The sequence below is a fragment of the Callospermophilus lateralis genome, chromosome 7, assembly GCF_048772815.1.
Source record: "Callospermophilus lateralis isolate mCalLat2 chromosome 7, mCalLat2.hap1, whole genome shotgun sequence".
Lineage (NCBI taxonomy): Eukaryota > Metazoa > Chordata > Mammalia > Rodentia > Sciuridae > Callospermophilus > Callospermophilus lateralis.
In genome coordinates this window covers 81,551,479-81,577,046 of record NC_135311.1, presented here as the reverse complement: position 1 = coordinate 81,577,046, position 25,568 = coordinate 81,551,479, and the positions used below count along the sequence as shown (strand labels likewise).

Sequence of the window (25,568 nt, the reverse complement as noted above, 5' to 3'; positions counted from 1 at the left end):
AGTATATTACAGTTGTGTTATATATTCTTTTAATTTCTACTTTTACATTTTTTCTTTTTCTTAATTTTTATGCTTGCCTGATTTTTGTACTCTACTGTCCTCCCACTTACTTGTCTCCCTAAAATCTCTTTCTCTCTTTTTTCCTGCTACTAGCCAACTTCTTTTCATTTCTCTTTAATGCTTCTTAAGATCTAATAACTCTATATCCTCACATCCTACCTCCTTAACATCTCTCTGTTAATATTGATCTCCCCTTAAAAGAGAGGTATTGGAATCTTACAGTGACAAGAACTGTAAAAACTGTAACACCTCAGATCCAACAGTGCTAGAAGGGAAGACACATGAACAACATGTAAAAACAAGGTAAGAAAGTGCCCCAAACAAACCAAGATACTACATAATTAGAATCCATGCCAGCACAGTAGAAGAAATGCCAGAGAAGGAGTTCAGGATGTATATAATTAAAATATTCTGAAAATTAAAGGATAATATAAGTAGAAAGCAAATACAGGCAGGAGCAAAAGATTATTTCGATAAAGAGCTACATAAGCAAATACAGAAAGCAAAGGATTACTTCAATAAGAAGATAGAGATTATGGGGAAAAAAAACAAACAGAAATCCTTAAAATGAAGGAAATAATAAACCAAATTAAAAACTCAATAGATAAGATCAGTTGGAAGACAGAACCTCAGACAATGAAGACAAAATATATAATCTTGAAAATAAAGTTGACCGCACAGTGAAGATGATAAGAAACCATGAGGAAAACATTCAAGAATTATGGAATAGCATTAAAAGACCAAATTTAAGAATTATTGATATAAAGGAAAGCATAGAGTTACAATCAAAGGAATGAACAATCTATTCAATGAAATAACATTGGAAAATTTTCCAAAAATGAAGAATGAACTGAAAAATTGAATACAAGAGGCTTACAGAACACCAAATATACAAAATCACAATAGATCTATGCTAAGGCACATTAAAATGAAAATGCCTAGCATACCCAGAATAAGGAGAGAATTGTAAAAGCCACAAGAGAAAGGAATCAGAATACATAGGGGGAAACCACTTAGGATCTCTGTAGATTTTCTCAATCCAGACCCTCAAAGCTAGAAGAGCCTGGAATAATAATATATACTAAGCTCTGAAAGAAAATGGATGCCAACCAAGAATTTATATCCAGCAAAATTAAGATTTAGATTTGATAATGAAATAAAAACCTTTCATGATAAACAAAAGTTAAAAGGATTTACAACTATAAAGTCTGCACTACAGAACATCCTCAGGAAAATATTCCACCAGGAGGAAGCGAAAAACAACAATGAAAATCAGCAAAGGGAGGTGTTACACCAAAGGAAAAACCAATCAAAGGAGAAACTAAGTCAAGTTAAAAACCAAAAATAAACCAAAATGAACAGGAATACAAATCATGTCTCAATAATAACCCTGAATATTAATGGCCTGAACTCATGAATCAAAAGACATAGACTGGGGCTGGGGATGTGGCTCAAGTGGTAGTGCACTCGCGTAGCATTCGTGGGGCATTGGGTTCGATTCTCAGCACCACATAAAATCAAAATAAAGATATTGTGTCCACCTAAAACTAAAAAATAAACATTTTTTTAAAAAAAGACATTGGATTAAAAAAAAAAAAAAGACCCAACAATATGCTGCCTTCAAGACACTCATCTCATAAGAAAAGACATTCATATACTGAAGGTGAAAGATTGGGAAAAAGGTTGGACTGCATAAGTAAGCAGGAGTTCCCATCCTCTTATCAAATAAAGTAGACTTCAAGCCAACGTTTATCAAAAGAAATAAAGAAGGACATTTCATACTGCTTAAGGGAACCAGACATCAACAAGACATTACAATTATAACTATACAAGCCCCAAACAATGAAGCATATACATTCATCAAACAAACTCTTCTCAATTTCAAGAGTAAAATAGACCACAACACAGTAATTCTGGGTGACTTTAACACACCTCTTTCACCACTGGATAGATCTTCCAAATGAAAGATAAACAAAGAAACTATATAACTCAACAATACAATCAATAACTTATACTTAATTAACAAATATAGAATATTTCCATCAATGAGTGGATACACTTTCTTCTCAGCAGCACACAGATCCTTCTCTAAAACATACCATATATTATGCCACAAAGCAACTCCTGGCAAACACAAAAAAGTAGAGATACTACCCTGCACTCTATCAGATCATAATGGAATGAAATTAGAAATCAATGATAAAATAAAAAACTACTCCAACACCTGGAGACTAAATAATATGATACTGAGTGAACAATGGATTTCAAAGGACATCAAGGAGGAGATTAAAAAATTCTTAAAGGTAAATGAGAACAATGATACAACATATCAAAACTTCAGGGATACTATGAAGGCATTACTAAGTGGAAAGTCCATTACATGGAGTTCATTCCTTAAAAGAGAAAAAGTCAACAAATAAATGACCTAACATTATATCTCAAAGCTTTAGAAAAAGAAGAATAAACAAACATAGTAGTAGAAGATAGGAAATAATTAAAATCAGAGCTGAAATTAATGAAATTGAAACAAAAGAAACAATTGAAAAAACTGACAAAACAAAATGTTGGTTCTTTGAAAAACTAAATAAATTGATAAATCCATAGCCATGATAATGAAGAGGAGAGAGAAAACTCAAATTACTAAAATCCACAGTGAAAAAGGAAATAACACAACACTAAAGAAATACAGAAGATAATTAGAAATTATTTTGAAAATTTGTACTCCAATAAAATAAAAAATATCAAAGGCGGGGCTGGGGCTGTGGCTCGGCAGTAGAGTACTCGCCTAGCACGTGCGAGGCTCTGGGTTCGATCCTCAGTACCACATAAAAATAAAATAAAGATATTGTGTCCAACTACAACTAAAAAATTTTAAAAATATATTTAAAAAAAAGAAAATATCAAAGGCATTGACAATTTCTACAGTCATATGACTTACCCAGAATGAATCAGGACAATATACACAAGTTAAACAGATCAATTTCAAGCAATGGAATAGAAAACACCATCAAAAGCCTACCAATCAAGAAAAGCCCAGCACTAGACAGATCCATAGCTAAGTTCTATAACATCTTCAAAGAAGAACTAATAACAATACTTCTCAAATTTTCCATGAAATATAAAAAGAAGGAACACTTCTAAACTCATTCTATGAGGCCAATATCACCCTGATTCCAAAACCAGGTAAAGACACATCAAAGAAAGAAAACTTTAGACCAATATCTCCAATGAACATAGATGCAAACATTCTCAATAAAATTCTGGAAAACTGAATACAAAAACATATTAGAAAGATAGTGCACTACAATCAAGTGGGGTTCATCCAAGGGATGCAAAGTTAGTTCAACATACAGAAATCAATATGTGTAATTCATCACATCAATAGACTTAAAGATAAGAATCATATAATCATCTCAATAGATGCAGAAAAAAAAATTTGACAAAATACAGCACCTTTTCATGTTCAAAACACCAGAAAAACTAGAGATAATAGAAACATATCTCAACATTGTAAAAGTTATCTATACTAAGCCCAAGGCCAACATTATTCTAAATGGAGAAAAACAGCCACTTCTATTTAACATAGTCCTTAAAACTCTAGCCAGAGCAATTAGACAGACAAAGAAATTAAGGGGATATGGATAGGAAAAGAAGAACTCAAAGTATCACTATTTACTGATGACATGATTCTATACTTAGAGGATTCAAAAAATTCCACCAGAAAACTTCTAGAACAAAAAATAAATTCAGCAAAGTAGCAGGATATAAAATCAATACCCATAAACCAAATGCATTTCTGTACATCAGTAACAAATCCTCTGAAAGAGAAACAGCCACATCAATGTTTATAGCAGCACAATTCACAAAAGCTAAATTGTGGAACCACCCTACATATCCTTCAATAGATGAATGGATACAGAAACTGTGGGATATATACACAATGGAATATTACTCAGCATTAAACGAGAATAAAATCATGGCATTTGCAGGTAAATGGATGGAGTTGGGAATATCATGCTAAGTGAAGTAAGCCAATCCCAAAAAACCAAAGGTGGAATTTTTCTCTGATAAGTGGATGCTGATCCATGGCGGGGGTGGAGGCGGTTGCAGCATAGGAGGAATGAAGGAACTTTGAATAGGGCAAAGGGGAGGGAGGGGAAGGAAGAGGGTGTGGGGGTATGAAAGATGGTAGAATGAGATGGACATCATTACCTTAAGTACAAATGGTGTCACTCTACTCTGTGTACAACCAGAGAAATGAAAAACTGTGCTCAATTTGAGTAATATGAAATGCATTCTGCTGTCATGTATAATAAATTAGAACAAATTAATTAATTTTTAAAATAATAATAATTTAATGTTTGGACTTTGAGGTACAACTTAATAGAAAAAACTTTTAAAAAAATGGGCATTGTACTTCCCATGCAGAATATGAAGAATATACACTTTAACTTAGTCAATATGTTTTAAAGATAGAGATATTTTGTTACCTTTACTACAATAACTCATATCATAAAATTCTGGCAATTTTTAATTTTTTTGCTTTATTTTTTGTTTTTGCAGTACTAAGGATTGAACCTGGATGCTTTACAACTGAGCTACATCTCTAGACCGTTTTTATTTTTTATTTTGAGACAGGGTCTCACCAAGTTGCTGAAGCTGACCTCAAATTTGTCATCCTCCTGCCCCAACCTCCTGAATAGGTGGGATTACAGGTGTGTACCACTACACTCAGCTTTTGTTATTTTTTGTACTGGAAATTACTCACTATCTACTATCTTTGTTTTTAGTATAATTCTCCTCTCTTCTCAATTCCTTTTTACAAAAAAAAAAAAAAAAAAAGCGGGATTCTGCTAGTGAATTAAACAGACCCAATGTTTTACATGCCTTGTGAGCTGTGCAATTTAATATCTGGAGACTTGATAATTTGTTATTATGTAATTGATAAATCATCATGTGCACTAATGTTAGTTAAACCATACATTTACACTGTCTAGTAATGTGTGGTTATAGTTCTGTGGGAAAAATAATTTGTCAGTGTTCACCAGCTTATAAAACCTAATATTGAAATTTTTTAAATATCTATTTTCTTGAGTAAATACATATATAAAACATATCACATGTAAGTATTTATCAGTATAAAAAAGTTGACATTTGAACATCTATTTTTGTTAAGCATAATAATTAGAAGTAGGCTAAATCCAAGAAATTAGGTTGGACTTTATTTGCCTGAAAACAAACTCTAAAATATATTTGTAGAGAATGTTCCCTAAAAATATCTTATCTGATGGTCATTTGCTTCTTTTCTTTAGATGACCAGTATGGTTGAGCAAAATTGACAGTTTAGGTGAATTAAGTTCTAAATAATATAGACTTTACTTTCTAAATATCATATCTAAATTTTATGATTTGAAGCCTTAGAAATGAATATAATTTTTAAAATAAGTTAATGGATGAGTGTAGTGCCTTTTAATGAATTAAGTAACTTCCCACTCATGCTCGGGCTAAATTCTTGGAAACTATTAATATAAAACTCTGTGAAATATCTTCTCTCCAAAGAAATCAAATTACATTCATAAATGTTAATTTCACTTATGCTCTCAATACTCTTAAAAGTGTCAGATATAATAATGAGAAAGAACATTCTATCAATTCTCCATTAAATGTCCTCAGAACTTACTTAAAAATATGTGTTATTATTACCACTTTCCATGGTGAAATGTCAAATTGGGTCTGACTTATTCTGAAGTCACTCCCACTGCCACCACCCAAGCACTAAATTCCTTTTGGGGGGGCTGTAATTTACTCTACTAACTCTTTCTCTAACTCTTTCATGTATCCCCACTACAGTTAAAATTACACACACTGGCAAATGTGTTATAAATAGCAAAGATTCTCAACAGGGACAACTGTCCAGGACTTACTTTCTCTTTCAAGTCAAAGGCTGTAATTGACAGCGAAGTACCCGTGCATTTGTGTGTACACACATGCATATGACTGTGTATATGCACATGCAGGAGTGTGTACGTAGGAGACAGTGGGGTGCAAGGTAAACAGAGAGCGAGAGAGCGAGAGCGAGAGCGAGAGAGAGCGAGAGAGAGAGAGAGAGAGAGAAAGAGAGATCCTCCCAAGCTATTCTATTCAGTTCTTCAGGAGACAACTAGAGGAATAAGACTTACATTGGATAGGCAGAATACCCACTTCAGCTTAAAAGATTCACGGCCCACTATTGTTGGTAGTCTATATGATAACTCTATAGAAAAAGTTTTCAGTGTTCCTAAAAGGAACAAGCCCAGTTAAAAGAATCATCACACTCAGAGAGACCCAAAGATATATTTCTCCTAAAGTATTTTATCATTCATTTATCCCAGCCCAGTTACAGTTATTTAATTTACACAACTTTACCATAAGCATTTCCTTTGGAAATGTCTTTATCACATTTCCAAAGGAACAAAGTCAGAAGTCAAAAGAAAACAAACGTCAAATTCTAATGAAAAGGACTTTGTAACCTCTTTACTATACCTTAATATGTATTCTAGTTAGGCTCTTTCAATTGCAAGGAATTACTAAAACTAGTTCAAGTAAGAAGGATAACTATCATCCAGGCTCAGTGGTGCAGGTATGTAATTCTAACTACTTGAGAGGTTGAGGCAAAAAGATCACAAATTCGAGGCCAGTCTTGCCAACTTAGCAAGACCCTGTCTCAAATTTTTTTCAAAAAATTATTAAAAGGGCTAGGGATATAGCCCAGTCTATAGTAAAGCATACCTCTGGCTTCCATCCCCATTGCTGCAATTAAAAAGAAGTAGAATAGCTATTTAAAAGGCACACAATTTTTACAGTTTTGTGGAAATTCAAGAATGAGGCTTGGGCTGAGGTGTAGCTCAGTGGTAGAGTACTTGCCCAGTACCTGTAAGGTCCTAGGTTTAATCCCCAGCACTAGGGAAAGGAAAAAAAGAATAGAAAAGAGGGCATCAAACATTCAAAAGTAGTGTTAGACATAAACATTCCATAGTCTATGAAACATTACAGACTTCAAGGTTTTTCCACTAATATGACTTATTTACTATTTCTCCATTCACAACTAATAGGCCTATATTTCTGTCTCATCTACACACAGGTAACTCATCACTGAAAATGGCTCAATTTATAAACCTCCACCATTTTATGACCTTTTTTATATTAAGATCCTTATAGTAATAAACTAATATTTCGCATCACTAAATTAATGCCCAATTAGTAAATGCTAGGCCTATGTAATCAAAGTAATTAGAATATGAGACAGGCTGATTCAAAAAACTATAATAAAGTAAGGAGAAAAAGAAGCTGGAAATTACTGTTGAGTCAGCCAACCAACAATATTAACCCCATTTAGACACTTTTCTGTCTCCCATCTTATACATAAGAGAACTAAGGCTATGAGAGATGAATTTGTCCAAGATGAAAAAACTCTCTTTTTTTTTTTTTACTGTCTCAGGCCATTTTCAAATTTACTGAACAGCTGGTGATGCAGTAAGAAGTAAAACATGTAAGTATGAACCTCAGGCACAGCAAAGAATTGCTTTATGTGATAGCAGGTAGAATTCTGAGTGACAATAAAGCTCTTTCTCTCTCGACTGTTCTGGATTAATCTGACCTTTCTGACTTCTCACTCTCTACAGGCTGTGCTAACTGCCAAATTTTGGTATCACCCCAGTGAGAAACTAGAGAATTTTTAAAAAGTAAACTGTAAGCTACTCACTAATATTTTTATCTCATGTATCCTTTGTGTTGCTTCTCTGTTAGTCTGATAACAATCTGAAGCAAAAGCTACTTAAGTCATCATTTTTGCCCATCTCTTTCTGGTTTGGCCTAGCTCAAAAACAAGAACAATTACTTAAAGTCTCTGACACTAAAACCTATACTCTTAAACACTATATTAACTCCCTCTTATCTAAGTTGTGGTATCCTTAAGTTTACATAATCCTTGAAAACTCCTGAATTTAAACTGGGTTATAGTTTATTTTTTTAAAAAATCATTAAAGAAAGTTATTTAACAAGGGCATTACAAATACTCAGGAAAGCAAGTTACTGCATGTTCTAACCTAAATACTGGATGTCAAATGCCAATAGGTTTACTTTTTGGGGGAATACCACAGTGAAAATAAAAATAATTTGCTCAGCTATCCTCAAGCTGAAATAAATGGGTAGCCCTACAGAAAACTTATAAGAGAAAGCTATGAAGATAGGCTACCGTAATTTCAGTAAAGTGATTAGACTATTATTTATAACAATAAATCAAGAACATTATCATATGAACAGCAACTTCATAAGTGATATCAACATTTATTTTTATTTTAAATTAATTGCTTTCACTTATCCTTTATTTTTATTATTTCATTTATTTATACTGAATTGGGCAACATAGTATAATATCATTGCTACACTCATTCTAATATCAGATCTGCTACTATGCCATTTTTGACCCTAAACATCACTTTATTTCTCAAGTATACATTTTCTCATGCGTAAAATACTGGATTTTTGAGCTATTAATTTTGAAGTTTTGAAGACGATTTTTATGCCAAATTTTTCACATTTGACCTTTAAGTTTAAAAAATTTTTTTTACAGGTACAAAGATGTGAAAGGAAGAAAACTATCAATGTTTACACATTTCATAGCTATCAAAAATGAATTTATAGTCATGTTATAAAAAGTAATTAGGCTCAATAAGTTGCTAGAACAATGTTAACTGCATGCATAGCAACAGAAGTTAGAAAATATATTGTGGGTATTTGGAGAAAGGTATTATTTACAATATTAACAACAACAAAAAAGATAACTAAAAAATTCTACGAAGATTTATGGGAAAAAAATTAAAAATTTCAAAACTTTATTGGATGCTATAAAAGACATAATTAAATGGAGATATATTTTATTCATAAATGAAAAGATTTAATACCCAAGGAAGCAAGCCCCTTCTCTCTAAATTCATATATAAACCCATGACAATACAAATCAAAATCCCAACAGGGTTTTTTAAGAACCTGGCATGCTGATTCTAAAATTAATGTGGAAGCGCTGGGGGTACAGCTTAATGGTAGAATGTTTACCTAGGAATTAGGAGGTCCTGGGTTCCATCTCCAGCACCTCCCCCCCCTCAAAAAAAAAAAAAAAAACTTAATGCAGAAGAACAAGACCCAAGAAAATTCCATTGGTAAGAATAAAGTCAAGAAAATCAGGTTACCAGGTATGAAAACAGTGTAGCATTCTCTATTCTTCAACCCAAGACCTTCTTGTCTATTTACTAATAAATAAAATTTCTTCTATGCTCCATAAAACCCCTTCAAGGTCTTCTTAAGTCTTATAAATTGTTGCTACTTATAAACTAAATAAAAGAGCTTAAAGGTAGTAGCCAAAATGTTCTTTTATTTTGTCACTATTCTCCTTAAAGCACATTTCCATTTTCAAACCATACCAAATGTTTCCCTACCCAAGATATACACTTCTCCACCCAGAACATCATGTGAAGTGTCAGACAGATCATCCATCTGCCAACATGAGACTAAAAGGACAGATTGTTCAGAATATATAAGAATCCATATTCAAACACTATTATTTGTATTTTTAAGGAGTATATGAGAAAAAACTGTTGGTAAGTGACAGGAGACAAGAGAAAGAACATTCAAAGGCATGACTTAAAACTATCTTGACAATGTTAGTATGTTGCAAATTATTTTCAAAATAAATTCATACAGCTCCAGTCCTTTTGTTCATTATAAATGAGGCGAAAACATAAATACATGATTATCAATATATTTGAAAACTATAAAAATAGCTATAGAATAAAATTTTTAGGCTACATATAAATTATTTTGAAATTCTACAAACTAATTATAATAACTTGAAAAATCAGTCAATTCAAATCCTCTGAAAGAGCAATTAGGAAAACCATCCCATTTACATTTTTTATTTTTATTTATTTATTTTTAATATTTATTTTTTAGTTTTCGGCGGACACAACATCTTTGTTGGTATGTGGTGCTGAGGATCAAACCCAGGCTGCACGCATGCCAGGTGAGCACGCTACCGCTTGAGCCACATCCCCAGCCCAACCATCCCATTTACAATAACCTAAAAAAAAAATAAAATACTTAGGAATCAACGAAAGAGGTAAAAGACCTCTACAATGAAAACTACAGAATGCTAAAGAAATAAATTAAAGAAGACCTTAGAAGATGGGAAGAAAGATCTGCCTTGTTCTTGGGTAGGCAGAATTAACATTGTCAAAATGACCATACTACCAAAAGCAATATACAGATTTAATGCAACCCCAATCAAAATCCTACTAACATTCCTCATAGAAATAGAAAAGGCAATCATGAAATTCATCTGGAAAAATAAGAGACCCAGAATAGCCAAAGCAATCCTTAGGAAGAAGAGTGAAGCAGGAGGCATTACTATACCAAACATTAAACTATACTACACAGCAACACTAACAAAAAACAGTATGGTGTTGGCACCAAAATAGACTTGTAGACCAATGGTACAGAATAGAAGACAGAGACAAACCTGCATAAATACAGTTATTTCATATTAGACAAAGGCACCAAAAACATATATTGGAGAAAAAATAGCCTCTTCAACAAATGGTGCTGAGAAAACTGGAAATGCATATGCAACAAAATGAAATTAAACCCCTCTCTCTCACTATGCACAAAACTCAACTCAAAGTGGATCAAGGACCTAGGAATTGGACCAGAGACCCTGCGCCTAATAGAAGAAAAAGTAGGCCCAAACCTCCATCATGTCAAATTAGGCCCCAACTACTTTAACAAGATTTCTACAGCACAAGAAATAAAATCAAGAATCAATAAATGGGATGGGCTCAAACTAAAACGTTTCTTCTCAGCAAAAGAAACAATCAGTGAGGTGAATAGAGAGGCTACAGAACGGGAGCAAATTTGTGCCCCCCACACATCAGACAGAGCACTAATCTCTAGGATATAAAAAGAACTCAAAAATCTTAACACCAAAAAAACAAATAACCCAGGGTTGCGGTTGTGGCTCAGCAGCAGAGCGCTTCCTAGCACATGCACAGCCCTGGGTTCAATCCTCAGCACCACATAAAAATAAATAAAATAAAGGTATGTGTCCGACTACAACTAAAATATAAATACTAAAAAACAATAATAATAACCCAATCAATAAATGGGCCTGAACAATAAAAGGAACTGAACAGACACTTCTCAGAAGATAATATACAATTTAATCAACAAATATATGAAAAATGTTCAATATTTCTAGCAATTAGAGAAATGCAAACCAGCTATTAAGAATACAAACACCAACAAGTCTTGGTGAGGATGTGGGGAAAAAGGCACACTCATACATTGCTGATGGGACTGCAAATTGGTGTAGCCTCTATGGAAAGCAGTATGGAGATTCCTTGGAAAACTTGGAATGGAACCACCATTTGACCCAAATATCCCATTCCTTGCTTTATACCCAAAGGACTTAAAAACAGCATACTACAGGGACACAGCCACATCAATTTCATAGCTGCACAATTCACAATAGCTAAATTGTGGAACCAACCTACAGGGCCTCCAGTAGATAAATGGATTAAAAAAATGTGGTATATAAACACAATGGAATATTACTCAGCATTAAAAGAGAAAAAAATCATGGCATTTGCAGGTAAATGGATGGAGATGGAAAATATTATGCTAAGTGAAGTAAGCCAATCCCAAAAAATCCAAGGTCAGATGTTTTCTTTGAGATGAGGATGCTGATTCATGATGGGGATGGAGGGAATGTCTGGGAGGAATGGAGGAACTTTAGATAGGGCAAAGCAGAGGGAGAGGAAGGGAGAAGGTATGGGGATAGGAAAGATGGTGAAATGAGATGGAAATTATTACCCTAAGTACATGTTTAAAGAAAAAAATGGCATGACTGTACTTTGTGTACAACCAGAGACATGAAAAATTGTGCTCTATATGTATAATATGAATTGAAATGCATTCTGCTGTCATATATAACAAATTAGAATAAACTTTTTTAAAAAATTAGTCAATTAAAAAAATACCAGTCAGAAAATGCCTCTCTATACAGATTATTTTATGAAAGTTCTACACAGTGAAACAAAATTAAGATATACAGATAGGAAAGGAGCCCAGAGAAGACTATATAAGTGCCCTAGGTAGGAAGGATAAATGGTCAAAAAAAATGTGAATTACCAAATATTATATAGTTAAAAATGTCACAAGAGACCAACAAATTGAACATAGTATGTTGGAATTACAAAGCAATAATGCTGAAGAGCTGGTTGGAAATTATGGATTTGTTAGAAAGACAACAGAGATTCACTACAGGCTCTTGATCGTGGGAGTAAAAGAATGAAAGCAGTGTGAGAAAGATTATAACAGCTGTGTGTAGGATGAGTTGGAAGGGAAAAGACACTAGAGGAAGGAATAAACAGCTATAAAGCTGCTGAAATACAAAAGCATGTTCAGGTTGAATATCCCTATCTGAAATACTTGGGCCCAGGGATACTCAACCTGGACTCATTGTATGTATATATAATGAGCTCTCTTGGAGAGGAGAAAGAGTCTAAACTCCCAAAATTATTTATGTTTCATATACACCTTACACACATCACCTGCATTTTGTGTTTGCATTTTGACTGCAACCTATTGTAACATAGACTTAGGCTCTTCACTTTTGCTTACAAATGTTCAATGGGTGGCTAAAAGCAAGATTAAAGGATTGGTATCTCTCCCTCCACTTTTCATCCTCCTTCTTTGGTCTGAGTCACCCTTGATTCCAGGAATGAGGTTGGAATGGATATACATCTTGTGAGGAGTAAAAGTTACTCCCCAGGCAACAGCAACTTTCTTATTGTGGGTAAGTACCCACCTGTTCAATCTGAGACAATGATGAATCCAACCACATGTGATCAAGATCACTAGCGTTGGCACGTGTGAAAAGTCTCCAGCTATGAAAAACTCCCAACTCTTGCCCTCATTATCCTTTCCACAAAACCTCAGTCATCATTAGCCACTGGAAGGCAGAACTAAGAACATGGGCATTTTGTCTTCCCAGTGTAGCTACATTAATTCAAGTTCCTTTCATGCTCTTCACCATCACCTTCTCTGGATTGTGAGGCCAGTGGCAGAACATAAATTGTTAGATGTCCTGAGAGTTGGTCTCTGACTTAGGACTCCAGTAACATTATCATGTGAGGTCAGATGTGGAATTTTCCTCTTTGAAGTATCAATGCTCAAAAAATTTCAGAATTTGGAACATTTCAGATTTTCAGATTAGGGAGGCTCATCCTGTACTATAGCCACAAAGCATGCTGAACTACAGCATGAAGTACATTAGCATAAAATAATGAAGATCTTTACAACAGTAAAAACTATGGAAAAATAAAAAAATTAGGGAGGAATTCCTCATATTTACTTAATTAATATTAACTATTTTCACAACCCCCAGTTACTATATCCAACATGTAGATATGCCTTTTAGAATTTAATTGGGTATCTTTTTAAATTTGTTATTATTAGTTAATCATGATAGTATTCATGATAGAATGTATATTGACATATTATACATATATGGAGTATAATTTCCCATTCTTCTGGTTGTACATGATGTGGAATTACACTGGACATGTATTCATATATGCATATAGGAAAATAATGCCCAATTCATTCTACTACCTTTCGTATTCCCATTCCTCCTCCCTTCCCTTCATTCTCCTTTCTCTAATTCAACTTTGGATTAATTAGGTATTTAAATCCTGAATATGTTTAATTATACTAATATCTATAGATTGTCATAAAAATAAAATGAAATAATGTATATTAAAAGAATTCTGTAATTGTGAATGTTCTATAAATATTAATTACTATAATTTCTTAAGGAAGAGATATGTGATTATAATAGAAATGTTCTGTCTATAAAGTTAGACCTGAATTCAAATTCTCACTCTAGTTTTTTCTCAATGCTATTGATAGGTAACATAGATATGAGTGGTGCAAACATGAAGTTAAAGGAATAATTCTATCAACTAGGCCCACTATGATAAACCTGCATACTCTCTTCTAAAAAGCAATTTACCTGCAGCCCTACCTAGCTTAAGCCCATAGGATATGTTACATTCCTCAGTAAACAACCTGTTATCACCAGGAGAAACGCAGCCTGAAAGCCTCTTCCCTACCAATAAGAACACAAATTACCTGTCCATCCCCCATTCCCCCATACACCCCCAGCTGTGACCTTTACACAGAGCAGATTCCAAAACCCAAAAAAGATAATTAGGAAAAAAGTCCCCTAATCATAAAATTGGTTAAGAAAAAGTTTCAATTAGAACAGTCAGAGTGAGCTAGTGACCCAGAATTGCCTTGGATCTTTAGCATACACAGTGAGGACTTGAAAAGTCTGACACAATCCTACTATTAGTCAAAAGTCAAGAGGTAAACCCGGGTTGAATTCTTTGGAAACTTCCCAGGGACCCCCAATAAAACTGGTAGCCAAGAGGGACATGCCATCCTTCTCCTCTCTAGGACCCACTCTCTCCCTTAAGAGTGTCCCCCTTTTTCCACTTTATTATTCCTTCTCATAATTCATGTCCACTACTCTGGGCAACATGTCTTAAATCTTTCTGGTATGACTGCAAGAACCAGTAACCAAAGACCAACACAGCTGCCTCAGCTCAGCAGCAGGCCCTTGCTCTGTAACATATATTTAATGAATCTTAAGCAAGTCATTTAATCATCCTAAGCCACCATTTTTTTAATATCTACATTGGGAAAAGGCTATTAAAAAGATTTCAAAGAATACACTAAATAATTCATTATAAAATCTGTGACATTGTCTCTGAATTATGGTGGGTAGTAAATGTGTATTGCAGGAAATGGGAAGGAAGCCAGAATTAGAGATCCGTTTTGACTGTCCTTATTGGAGAGAAAGCCACAAGCATTTACTAACATCCATAACAGCAATGCCCTTCTCCACGCTATTATAATAAGAAATTACATGCTGGGCTTAGTGGTGCACACCCTGTAATCCCAGCAACTTGGGAGTCTGAGGCGGGAGGATTCTAAGTTCAAAGCCAGCCTCCACAAATTAGTGAAGTCCTGAGCAACTTCATGAGACCCTGTCTCAAAGTAAAATTTTAAAAAGGTCTGAGGATGTGGCTCAGTGGTTTAGCGCTCCCAGATTTAATCCCTGGTACCTGAAAGAAAAAAAGAAAAAAAAATCATACTAGAGTGCTAAAATATCTTATTAATGCTGTACCTTAGAAAAGGCCAAATCCACAGCAGCTAAAGAACAACAGTCAATTCATATTGCCAGTATGATTTAAAAATCAGCAATAATAACAGGCAAATAGTGATTTTTTTTTCTTTTTCAACTTACAGAAACATTACTAGAAATCACTAGACTGTCTACATAGCTCCTACACTTATGAAAAATGTTAAACGGGACAAGGGATGAAAAGGAAAAAGTGCATCCAGTGGAAACTTAAGTGGCAGCAAGGTAGGGAATAAATAAGGTTGAAGTTAACTTGCTTAGGCAAGACTCTTATGAACTTCTATCTGGTAAAAGAAACCAGTTTGAAATGTCCTAGTGAAACTGTCCTTTCCATGAATTCCTAAAATAAGAGTTATAGAATAGTTTATGAAATTGACTACAGAGCACTTTTAGCTCTGCAGGATTTGAGAAACGTACGAACATAAACAGTATTGATAAATGTTTCCTTTCCAGTCTAGACTAATGAGGTTCCAATTAGCTAAGAGTCTCTAGCACACTATGCATTCATTCACTAAATTCTGTACAATATAGCAGAGAATGCATTCTAAGGAATGTAAACACTGTATTACATCCTGTCTTGAAGAAAACAGATCGACATATTTAAGAAAAATGCCATAAGAGATATATATATATAAATTAAAAATTACTTATGCAAGAAGGACCAAGAAAGTTTTAGGAAATGCATGGATTGAATACAGACATCAGAAAACCAAAAAAGAGGGAAAAAGGAAAAAATTGTAGGTGAAAGACCAGTTAAGGCAATTAAATAGGCTAATACAAGCACTGACAAGTAGAAATTGGCTGAAGCCTAGGCAATTGAAATGATCTGAGTGTTAGATTTGGAATGAGATTGTACAAATATTTTTGGATAACAGGAAAAAAATTTAAACCTTATTCTGTAAAGACTAATAGTTTCAAAATAAAGGGAAATGAAGAATTAAAGGTTTAAATTAGGAAAATTAGTCTTGTATAATGATTTAAGTATGAAATATGGGAAAAAATAGTATTAGGTAGGTTAAAAAAAGCTATCAGAGTTAATGATAGAAATAGACAAGTCATCAAACAGTGATAATTATATAAACTCATATCCCCCAACTCACAGTAAAGCTAAATCATGTTTTCAGAAAAATTATGTACATATTTTACTCCATGAACTTAAATTTCATTCCCTAAGCTGTTAAACAAAAAAGTTTTTAAAATCTCTCTGAACCTACTACTAAAATGCATTTATTTCCCAGAGTAAACATGATATGGGCGCTATAAATGTGTTCCCTAAGCCAGCCTCAAAGCTCATGTCCCTTTCACAGCATGAGCACCTTAATCCTAGAGTTAAAGATATGTATATTTTTCATGTAACACAGCCCTACTCTTAAGTAAACCACTTTATCCAGTGCTCAAAATAAAAACAGTAATCTATTCAAACACTGGAGGAAAAACTGGCTGTTATACTTTATAAAACACAATACTTATACTATAATTTATATGCTATTTAAAAAGTTTTTCTGAGGTATTTTGGCTCAATTTTTGCTTCACATACAGATTTTAGAACCTATTCCCTGCTTAACACCCTTTTTCTCTTATCTTAATCATAGTAAGCACACTAGAGGTAACTAAACCAGGATTTCAGTCAAAACAATTATTTAAGAGCAGAAAAATTGCCTAAATATAATGAAACATTTCAGGAAGCTAAAATCAGACAAATAAAAACAAAATCTTTAAGCACTGGGTATGGTTACAGAAAACAAATGTGGGCACCATGTGGAAGACACAACTCCTGCATGGAACTTAGATATTATTATAGTCAAGCTATAAAGTACTTATGAGGGGTTTACAAGTGGGTATTTTCACTTACCCACAGAACTTTTGTTAGGTAGCTAGACAGACTTGAGCAAGGGAGGTAGGGAAAGGAAATTCAGGCTCCACCCCATGGCACTCAGCTTGCCATTACACTGCCCAAGGACCAGCTCCTTACAGTCAGATAGCTCCCTGTCCATCTGAAGAAAATGGATATACTCTAACCTTGGGAAACTTCCAATATGGCCAAGTTCGGGAGCAGGCACATTAAACTTAGGCAGGAAGGCTATAACCATCCCAAATAAATAATTCTTGGGATGGGAAGAGCCCAAGAAGGCTACAAAAGCCCACAACTCAAAACATAGGGAGCTACCCCTCTCATAAAACTGCCTACTCCATGCTCTCAGGAGCATACTTCCTTTTGGCTAAATAAACCCTTTGCTTTTTCTATTTGTGTCTCTCAACAGAAATCTTTCCTTTGGGAAGAGAAGAACCATGGGACTCATTGCCCAATGACACTATTAATATCTCTTTTCCCTGAGTAAATATCTCAAATAATAATGTAAAATTCTGGCAACATATTTATTAATATCTTTTTTTATCTTTTAGTTGTAGTTGGACACAATACCTTTATTTTATTTTTATGTGGCGCTGAGGTTCAAACCCAGTGCCTCACATGTGTGAGGCGAGTGTTCCAGTACTGAACCACAACCCCAGTCCTTTATTAATGTCATTAATATCAGATAAACATTTTCTGAAAACCAAACTAATACAATTTAAGGAATATAAGTATTTTTAATTTTAAAATGAAAGCCTGTGTTTGCTATGTATAAGTGATAAAATGTTTCAAAGTTATATATTTTTTTATGAACTTCTGTTGAGCACTTACCTGTGTATCAGACCCTATATTAGATGCTAGAAATACAAAATGAAATAAAACACAATCCTTGGGGACTGCAAGTGTAGCCTGCCCAGTGTATTCAAGGCCCTGAGTCTGATCTCTAGCACAGAGGAAAAGAGACACAATTCTTGTTCCCTTCAGAGTTTACAACCTAATAAAATACTTAGAATACCCATGTTAAAATAAACATTTACACCTGTAGAAGCAAATAAGGGAGTCAGGAAATGCTTTTATAAGAGTCACAAATTGTATGAGTAAAGTAAATTTAGCAGATCAGGTAAAAATTAAAGCTGTGCTCTGTCAAAAGCCATCCATGGGTTGCATGTGGGTCACTGCGCATGGATGCCTCATGGATAGAGACATCTGGTGTCTGGGAATGGACAGTGGACATTTCCTCGTAAATCTCTTTCCACTCTGCCTTGGTCCACACAGCACCTGAGACAGGTGTGACTTGCCAAGATGTCAATCAACCTGCTAACTGCAAAAGACATCAGGGTGCAAGATTCTGCCCTTGAAACCTTATCCCTGCCTTTGATGTTCCCCCTTAAATAAACCACCAGAAGCGTTTTCTCTTTGTCTAGTTCAAGAACCGGTGTGGACTAGATCAATTAGGGGCTTCGCTGTCTGTAAATATATTTCTGAGTGTGTTTTATTATTTGTTAATTATTTGAGATATAAGGTTTACGATGGCTTGGACTCCTTTGGGCAGAAGAAGAAGCCCTCAATGATATGCTGGTCATCAACCTCCAAATAGTGCTCCCCAAATCTGGTTGTTCATCAGAACCAAACATCAAGCTTTGTATGGGCCACACTGAAAATTTAATGGATTAGAATCTCTCAAATCTCCAGGGGGTTCTAAGAACTTTGTACGTTCAATATGCACCACAAGTGATTCAGAATTAAAACAGGTTGGTGATTCCATTCCCAATTTTCCAAGAAATCTCCATATTGCTTTTCATATTGGCTGCACCAATTTGCAGTCCCACCAGCAGTGTATGAGTGTCTTTCTCCCCACATCCTCGCCAACACTTATTGTTGTTTGTCTTCACAATAGCTGCCATTCTAACTGGAGTGAGATGATATCTTAGAGTAGTTTTGATTTGCATTTCTCTGATTGCTAGAGATGATGAGCATTTTTTCATATATTTGTTGATTGACTGTCTATCCTCTTCTGAGAAGTGTCTATTCAGGTCCTTGGCCCATTTATAGATTTGTTTTTTTGGTGTTTAACTTTTTGAGTTCTTTATATACCCTAGAGATTACTGCTCTAAATATTTGCTCCCAAGATGTAGGTTCTCTATTCACCTCGCAGATTGTTTCTTTTGCTGAGAAGAAACTTTTTAGTTTGAGTCCATCCCGTTTATTGATTCTTGATTTTAATTCTTGTGCCACAGGAGTCTTATTAAGGAAGTTGGGGCCTAATCCCACATTATGGAGATTAGGGCCTACTTTTTCTTCTATTCGATGCAGGGTCTCTGGTTTTATTCCTAAGTCCCTGATCCATTTTGAATTTTGTGCATGGTGAGAGATAGGGGTTTAATTTCATTTTGTTGCATATGGATTTCCAGTTTTCCTAGCACCATTTGTTGAAGACGCTATCTTTTCTCCAATGCATGTTTTTGGCACCTTTGTCTAATATAATTGTAGCTTTGCGGTTAGTCTCTGTGTCCTCTATTCTGTACCATTGGTCTATCAATCTGTTTTGCTGCCAATACCATGCTGTTTTTGTTACTATTGCTCTGTAGTAGGTTTAAGGTCTGGTATAGTGATGCCACCTGCTTCACTCTTCGTGCTAAGGACTGCTTTAGCTATTCTGGGTCTCTTATTTTTCCAGATGAATTTCATGATTGCTTTTTCTATTTCTATGAGGAATGTCATTGGAATTTTTATCAGAATTGCATTAAATCTGTATAGTGCTTTTGGAAGTATGGTCATCTCCCTGGTCTATATCCAAAGGACTTAAAAACAGCATACTACAGGGACACAGCCACATCAATGTTTACATCAACACAATTCACAATAGCTAAACTGTGGAACCAACCTAGATGCCCTTCAATAGATGAATGGATTTTTAAAATGTGACATATATATACAATGGAATATTACTCAGCATTAAAAGAGTATAAAATTGGCATTTGCAGGTAAATGGATGGAGTTAGAGAAGATAATGCTAAGTCAAGTTAGCCAAACCAAAAAAAAAAAAACAAATGCTGAACGTTTTCTTTGATATAAGGAGGCTAACTCATAGTGGGGTAGGGAGGGGGAGCATGTGAGGAGTAGATGAATTCTAGATAGGGCAGAGGAGTTGGAGGGGAGGGGGCATGGGGTTATTAATGATGGTGGAATGTGATGATCATTATCATCCAAAATAGCTGAATGAAGATACGAATTGGTGTGAATATACTTTGTATACAACTGGAGATAGGAAAAATTGTGCTCTATATGTGTAATAAGAATGCATTCCCTTGTCATATATAAATAAAAAATAAAACAGGTTGGGATAGCCATGAACTACAGATAATTATTCAGGCATGGGAAAGAACTTAGCATGGCAGAAATATGTGAAATACAAACAGAAGACTAGAGAGAAATCAGAACAAGAGTAGGAATATAACCTCTATAGTCTTTCAAATAGGACCTATAGAATTGGTGCAAACTCTCAAAGCAAATGACAATCATCTATGTCATGCATTTTAGTAAATTATTTATATCATGAACAAATTTCTTAATTAAACCATATGGAAAATCTAAATACAAATACTTTGCATCTCAAGACAAAGACAAGCTGTTCCTTTAAAAACGAACCAGAACACTACTCATCACAATTTTTATTAATATAGTAACTAATAATTTCCCTCAGAATCATTTCTGGTATTAGAACAGAAGTTATGACAATACCATTTTAACTTGAAATGTTGTATAACATATAAAATGAATTCATGTATTTTGAAATTCAAGTTTTAAACATAAAAACTGTCCTTAATGATACTATATTTTCAAACGGTTATTTCATAAAAATTTGTTATTTTATGTCCAACACTTAATAATAATTATTTTTACACTCATTCCAGGTAGGAGTTAAATCACAGTTACCAATGACAGGAACAATTACCATAACAGGCCAAAAGCAAAATAGAATATTTTCTATTGACTTCTTTTTGTTTGTTTGTTTGATACCAAGGATTGAACCCAGGGTCACTAAACCACTGAGACACATCCCCAGCCCTTTTTATATTTTTTTATTTTTGAGACAGAGTCTCACTAAGTTGCTAAATTGCTTAGGCTGGTTTTGAACTTGGAATCTTCCTGTCTCAGCCTCCCAGTGGTTAGGAATTGCAGGTGTACACCACAACACCTGGCTCTATTGACTTCTATTTATTAAATAAAAAATAGTTTAAATTCCCAATTCACCTCCAGAACAAACACTCCATAAACAGAGATATAGACAAGCAATCACCCGGCACAGAATTAAGTCTTTAAAGAAAATTCTTCAGAAGCCTAGGGACAAACCTACTATGAATACAATACAAAATACATTCTATTTCTATTTTCTATTTTTAAAACTATCTTCCAAATCTTATTCTGTTGAAATATATCCTAATAATTGATTCCCAGAACAGCTGAAAATTTGTTTACCAAAGTAAAAATTATAGTTGTTCCACTACTATCACTCATAGTGATTCCCCAGAGGAATAAATATGGCAGAGAAGCAACAGCAGTTAAAAATCAAAGGCCTAGAGTTGAGATTGTGGCTCAGGGATAAAGCACTTGCCTATCATGTGTAAGACACTGGGTTCGATTCTCAGTACCACATAAAATAAATAAATAAATAAAGGCATTGTGTCCATCTACAACTAAAAATTAAAAAATAAATAAAAGGACTAGGGCTGGGATCGTGGCTCAGTGATAGAGCACTTGTCTAGCATATGTGAGGCATTGGGTTCGATCCTCAGCAGCACATAAACATAAATAAATAAAATAAAGGTATAAAAAAAAATCAAAGGACTAAGCATATAGACCTATTAGAAGAACTAATTGACAAATGACAAGAATTATAGCTGTATATGTGATACAACAAATCAATCTCTTTCTCGGACTTAATTATTGAAATTTTTAAAAGTTTTAATTTTTTAAGTTTCCAAACTTATGACTAGTTGCCTTAACTTCCAGACGAATCACAAGAATCAAATTATAGTTTTGTTGGTTTCTCGGGATTAAATGATCTGTTTACACAGAATGTAGTATAGCTTAGTTTCCTGAGTCATATACTGCTTGTCTTCTGCTCCAGCAGCATTTTATTCATATCTCCATTTTTTTTTTAATAGCAAGAACCTGAATTCTGCAAAGAAGGAACTATCAGTACCAGGTAAAAGATGAGAAAATAGGCTTAGTATGTAAAATGATGTAATCAAAATCATCTTAAACCAGATTTCAAACTCAATCTCACTACAAAAGCTCTGTCTACACAGGTACTAAATAAATCAAATAAATAACTCAATTGACTACAGTTTCTTGCTATCACTGCTTTGTTACTATCAAAAACAAATTTACCAAAGGTAAACCAAATAGAGAGGACATGATCCCAGTGGAGGTGTGGGGTACTGCCTTGTACCTGAACTCCCTCCTTGTAATTAGGAAATGCCCCCACTTTATTAATCTTCATAGAAGAGACAGCCCATAAAAACCAACAATGCCACATACTCCTACCAGTTACTCTTCTTATCTTACCCAGTAAAATCTGGAGATAGCATAAAGTTGGAACAGTAAAGGTTAGATTCTGGTAGAAGGAGGCAGCATCAACATTAAGTTTCCAAAGGCAAAAAGGAGCAGCTGTGCTGTAGTCAATTCTAGCTTTCTTCAATTTGCAGCCAAACTGTTTGTCACCAGACTGGTTTTATGTCAAGATTTCTAGCTATGTCTTTTCTGCTATCTAGTCTTTCTTGTTTCTGACTTTTTAAGGTTACGGCCTTCCCAGGAACTGAACTAATCAATACATTATCAACAGTCCCTTTTCTCCTAAATCAGTCAGAATTGCCCTGTTACCTGCAATTAAAAATCCTAAGCATTTAGTAAATATATAACACTAAATAATTGTACTTTACCTAATTTTTAAGCTGTATTTTGATTGTTCTTTTATGTAATATGTCATTAATATCTTAAGTAACATCTGCTTTACACAAAAAGGTTTGTTCTAACAAGAACAAAAACAATTCAAATAAGGTTTCTTTACCTCTTTCAAAAGAAACACAAAGTATAGTAACAAGTCATCTAAGGGTTATCTTCACTGAAGTTCAAAATTAATTAAGACTTCTTACCTGTCAGGAATACCTAGCCTCTTGACACTTCTGTAAACAGAAAGAGTATTTGCAACATGTCGATAATTAAACCAGAATCGGGATGTACACACCTAAAGTATTAAAACAAATATATGATTTTTATGAGTCAAAGTAAGCCATGGATTTACAGAATTATTTTTCTTTAGGTATGACATAGAACTGCCTGAAGAAAGAATATCAGGCTTTAGAAACAAGAAACAGTCAATAAACCATTTCTCTAAAGACAGGCCTTTCATACCATAACAAATACAAAAAGATCATTCAGTTTAAGAGAAAAAATCTTCAAGGAATTTAATCAAATATTGAACCAACATAGTTACTCTCAATTTCTGCAATTATCTAAGATCCCTATTTGTAAAAGATTAAATTGTTTAGAATCAAAGAAAATGTCCTTAACCTCTTCACAGAATAGAGAAAATTAGCTACTTTAGGTTAAATAATATTTGTTTCACTCTTGATTGCTTCCTTATTTGTGAGACACTGAGGATAAGACTAAAACATACTATACAAAGCAGTTTAAAATATACATAAGAAAATACATAATAAGCCCAATGAACTACTAGAAAATGAGAAATAATTCAACACTTTAAAAAAAGATTAACTAAAAATGATATCAGTGGTTCTAGCAAAATCATACACTATAACTCAAGAGTTAGTGTCTTGAGAATCCATTATATAGGAGGTAAACAGAGACTAGGGTCAGTTAATAGTGTATCCAAGTGAGCACACTCCTTGTGCTTATACTAGATATAATGACAATTTTGAGAATAATATAAATGTTCTTGCCTCTGTCAAATAAAAAGGAACTATATGATATCTTTTAAATTAAAGTGAATTTTCATCCTACAATCCAATAAGGAAAAGACAACAATTTTTGATCACATAAAAATATAAAACTCCGTATGTCAAAAATACCATTAAAATCCTAGCAAATGAAAAACTCAAAATTATAAGGTATAATTTTCTCAATTATAATTTATTAATAAAAAATGAACAAACTAATTTTTAAAAAGAGGAAAGGATAAGAACAAGCATTTCATATCAAAAGCATTAAAAATGGACAATGAAATTCAAACTTGCTCACTCAATTTCAGCCATTTTTTTAAAAAACAAATCAGATTGATAAATATCAAAAACTCTTCTAATGAATATCATTGTCAAGGATGTGAGGAAATAAGTACTCAGAGTTGACTGATGGATATGTAAAAATTAACATAAACCTTTAAAGAAGGTAATCTGTAATATGCATCAAGTTTGAAAATGTACATGTCTTTTCATTTAGCCTATGCAAGTATGCAAAAATATGTACTGAAGGCTTTTCACTATAACATTGCCTGTACTAGCAAAACTAAAAACCAAAGAGCTGGAAAACAAATTACTGTCCAAAAAAAGCTAGTAAAAAAGATCCACAGGTTCCCTTATTGAAGCAGAAAAAATATATAAAACAATTTACATCTGAATTAATCGTAATAGAAACCAATATTTTCATTGCATTTTATGCATACACAAAAGCTTTTTGCATCTATTATACGGTCTAATAAGCATAAACCTAAAAAACTACCCTCTTTTTCACATCCAATTTATTAGACAGAAAATTAAAATGGGAAAATGGAAAGGACCAGGAAAATACTAACTAATATAAATTGTCAAATATTCACTGAATGGAATTTTTTTAAAAGCAAGTGCATATGGTAAAGTCATTTAGAAGACCAGTAGTTTTTTATAAAAAGAGGACAGATGGGCATGGTGGCACATGCAGTTCAGGAGGCTGAGGCAGGAGGCTCACAAGTTCAAAGTCAGCCTTAGCAATTTAGTGAGACCCTAAGCAATTTAACAACACCCTGAGTCAAATTAAAAATTTTTAAAAAGGGCTAGGGATGTGGCTCAGTGGTTAAGCACCCCTGGGTTCAAGCCCCTATACCCAAAAGAGAGGGAAAGAGAAAGAAAGAAGTGTAGATACAAACATGTTTATACACACTGGAAATTTCTGAAAGGATATACAAGAAACAATTTATAGTGATTACCACTAGAAAATAAAAATGAGGGTCAAAAGGGGTGAAATAATTTTTGAGTTTATACCCTTTCTCACTATATTCTTTCTTCCCATGAATATGGATTATCTTTACAATATTTTTTTAAAACAGAGTCAAAAATGTTTATGCAAAACAAATTAGAAACC

At 33.9% G+C, this 25,568-nt stretch overlaps 1 protein-coding gene across 1 annotated transcript in view; it reads right to left on the bottom strand.

Annotated features, from left to right (window-relative positions):
• The window catches only part of Pigk (phosphatidylinositol glycan anchor biosynthesis class K), a 142,674-nt gene that overhangs the window by 108,522 nt on the left and 8,584 nt on the right, over window positions 1-25,568 (bottom strand). Inside the window, exon 3 of the mRNA XM_076863713.2 lies at window positions 23,369-23,460. Coding sequence (XP_076719828.1) covers window positions 23,369-23,460 — 92 coding nt within the window. The remainder of the gene's footprint in view (window positions 1-23,368; window positions 23,461-25,568) is intronic.